Source organism: Cariama cristata, unplaced genomic scaffold (genome assembly GCF_000690535.1).
Source record: "Cariama cristata isolate BGI_N322 unplaced genomic scaffold, ASM69053v1 scaffold31045, whole genome shotgun sequence".
Classification (NCBI taxonomy): Eukaryota; Metazoa; Chordata; class Aves; order Cariamiformes; family Cariamidae; genus Cariama; species Cariama cristata.
In genome coordinates this window covers 33495-34662 of record NW_009618618.1, presented here as the reverse complement: position 1 = coordinate 34662, position 1168 = coordinate 33495, and the positions used below count along the sequence as shown (strand labels likewise).

Below are 1168 nucleotides of genomic sequence, written 5' to 3'. Positions count from 1 at the left end.
TACGTATTTCAAAATAACATTCGGAGAAACATTTCTGCACCGAAACAACTGCTGTGAACAGCTGCTTAAAACGGTCCTCATCCCCGCAAATGACTTCTCCCCTTACACTTCTTTCTCCTACCAGCCACCTGCAACATGGAGGCCCCTGAGTGCAGAGCAGGGAACTCCCAAGGAAAGCTTTTCTATGCCATGAAGACAAGACAACCTCACCGCCAGAGGCAGAAGCGTTTCATGCTAGAGGAACACTTCCATGCATCACATAAGGTTTAACAGCCTCTCTATGATCCTTTTATTTTTATTCATTTAGAAGACGTATATCTTAAGCTTCTTGATTCCAATTATGCATGTTCATGGGATGCTGTAAGACTCTATTTTTATCTGTTTCATCACTCTCTTTCTGTTCTCAAGGCATCTGTTTAGGTTTTTGCTTACATGTACCTTAAACTGCTAAATGATCTACTCTATGTGGAACATACTGCACTGTTTTCATTTTGGTTTTAAAAGCCCCTTAATTTTGTCTATCAGTGCTGTCAGACTACAAAATATTAAATTATAAAAAAGGCTGATATACACAATCCAATATCCAGCAGGATATTTGGTTTTGCACCACAGGTTGAAGGAAATGTTAAAGGTCAAAGAAATAGAAAAACAAATCCAAAAAGCTTCAAAAACAAGCCAGTTTTAGTTTGGATTTTCCTTTTTGAAAGATAATAATGCTCTAATAAATGTAATTTAAGGAAGGTCATACACATGACCAGCATCTGCAGTAGGTCACTTCCTTATTTCTCCCACTCCCTCACAAAAATATATATACACATATATTTATATTTATATATATGAAATGGTTTTAGATCCTTATTTTGCAGACACGAGTCATACACTGAGAAGGCGGCAGGACACTAGCATTCTGTTTCTTTGCTGTCCACCCGGTTCTGGCGCTGTAGTTTGAAGGATGAAGCTTTCTCACTCCTAATGACAGGATGGTCTGTCAAGTCCTCAAAAGATTTGGCGGCCGAGCTGCTATTTGGGAAAGGGTCCTTCTCAAACCCGTCCTCATCGATGTGAGAGTCAGTGCTTGGGTCCTCCTGAATAGTGTCCATTCTTTGGTGGTCCTGTTTCGGTGCCGCAGCGACAGCGGGCACGGCTGGGGTGGGGCGCCGGGGCTGGG

The 1168-nt window shown here is 41.6% G+C and overlaps 1 protein-coding gene across 1 annotated transcript in view; it reads right to left on the bottom strand.

The window, feature by feature from the left end:
- Positions 1-899: 899 nt before the first annotated feature.
- Positions 900-1168, bottom strand: part of ADAM17 (ADAM metallopeptidase domain 17) — a 22878-nt gene continuing 22609 nt past the window's right edge. Inside the window, 2 exon segments of the mRNA XM_009700931.1 lie at positions 900-1158; positions 1160-1168. The exon segment at positions 1160-1168 is cut by the window's right edge and continues 74 nt beyond it. Of these exon segments, the coding sequence (XP_009699233.1) occupies positions 900-1158; positions 1160-1168 (268 nt within the window).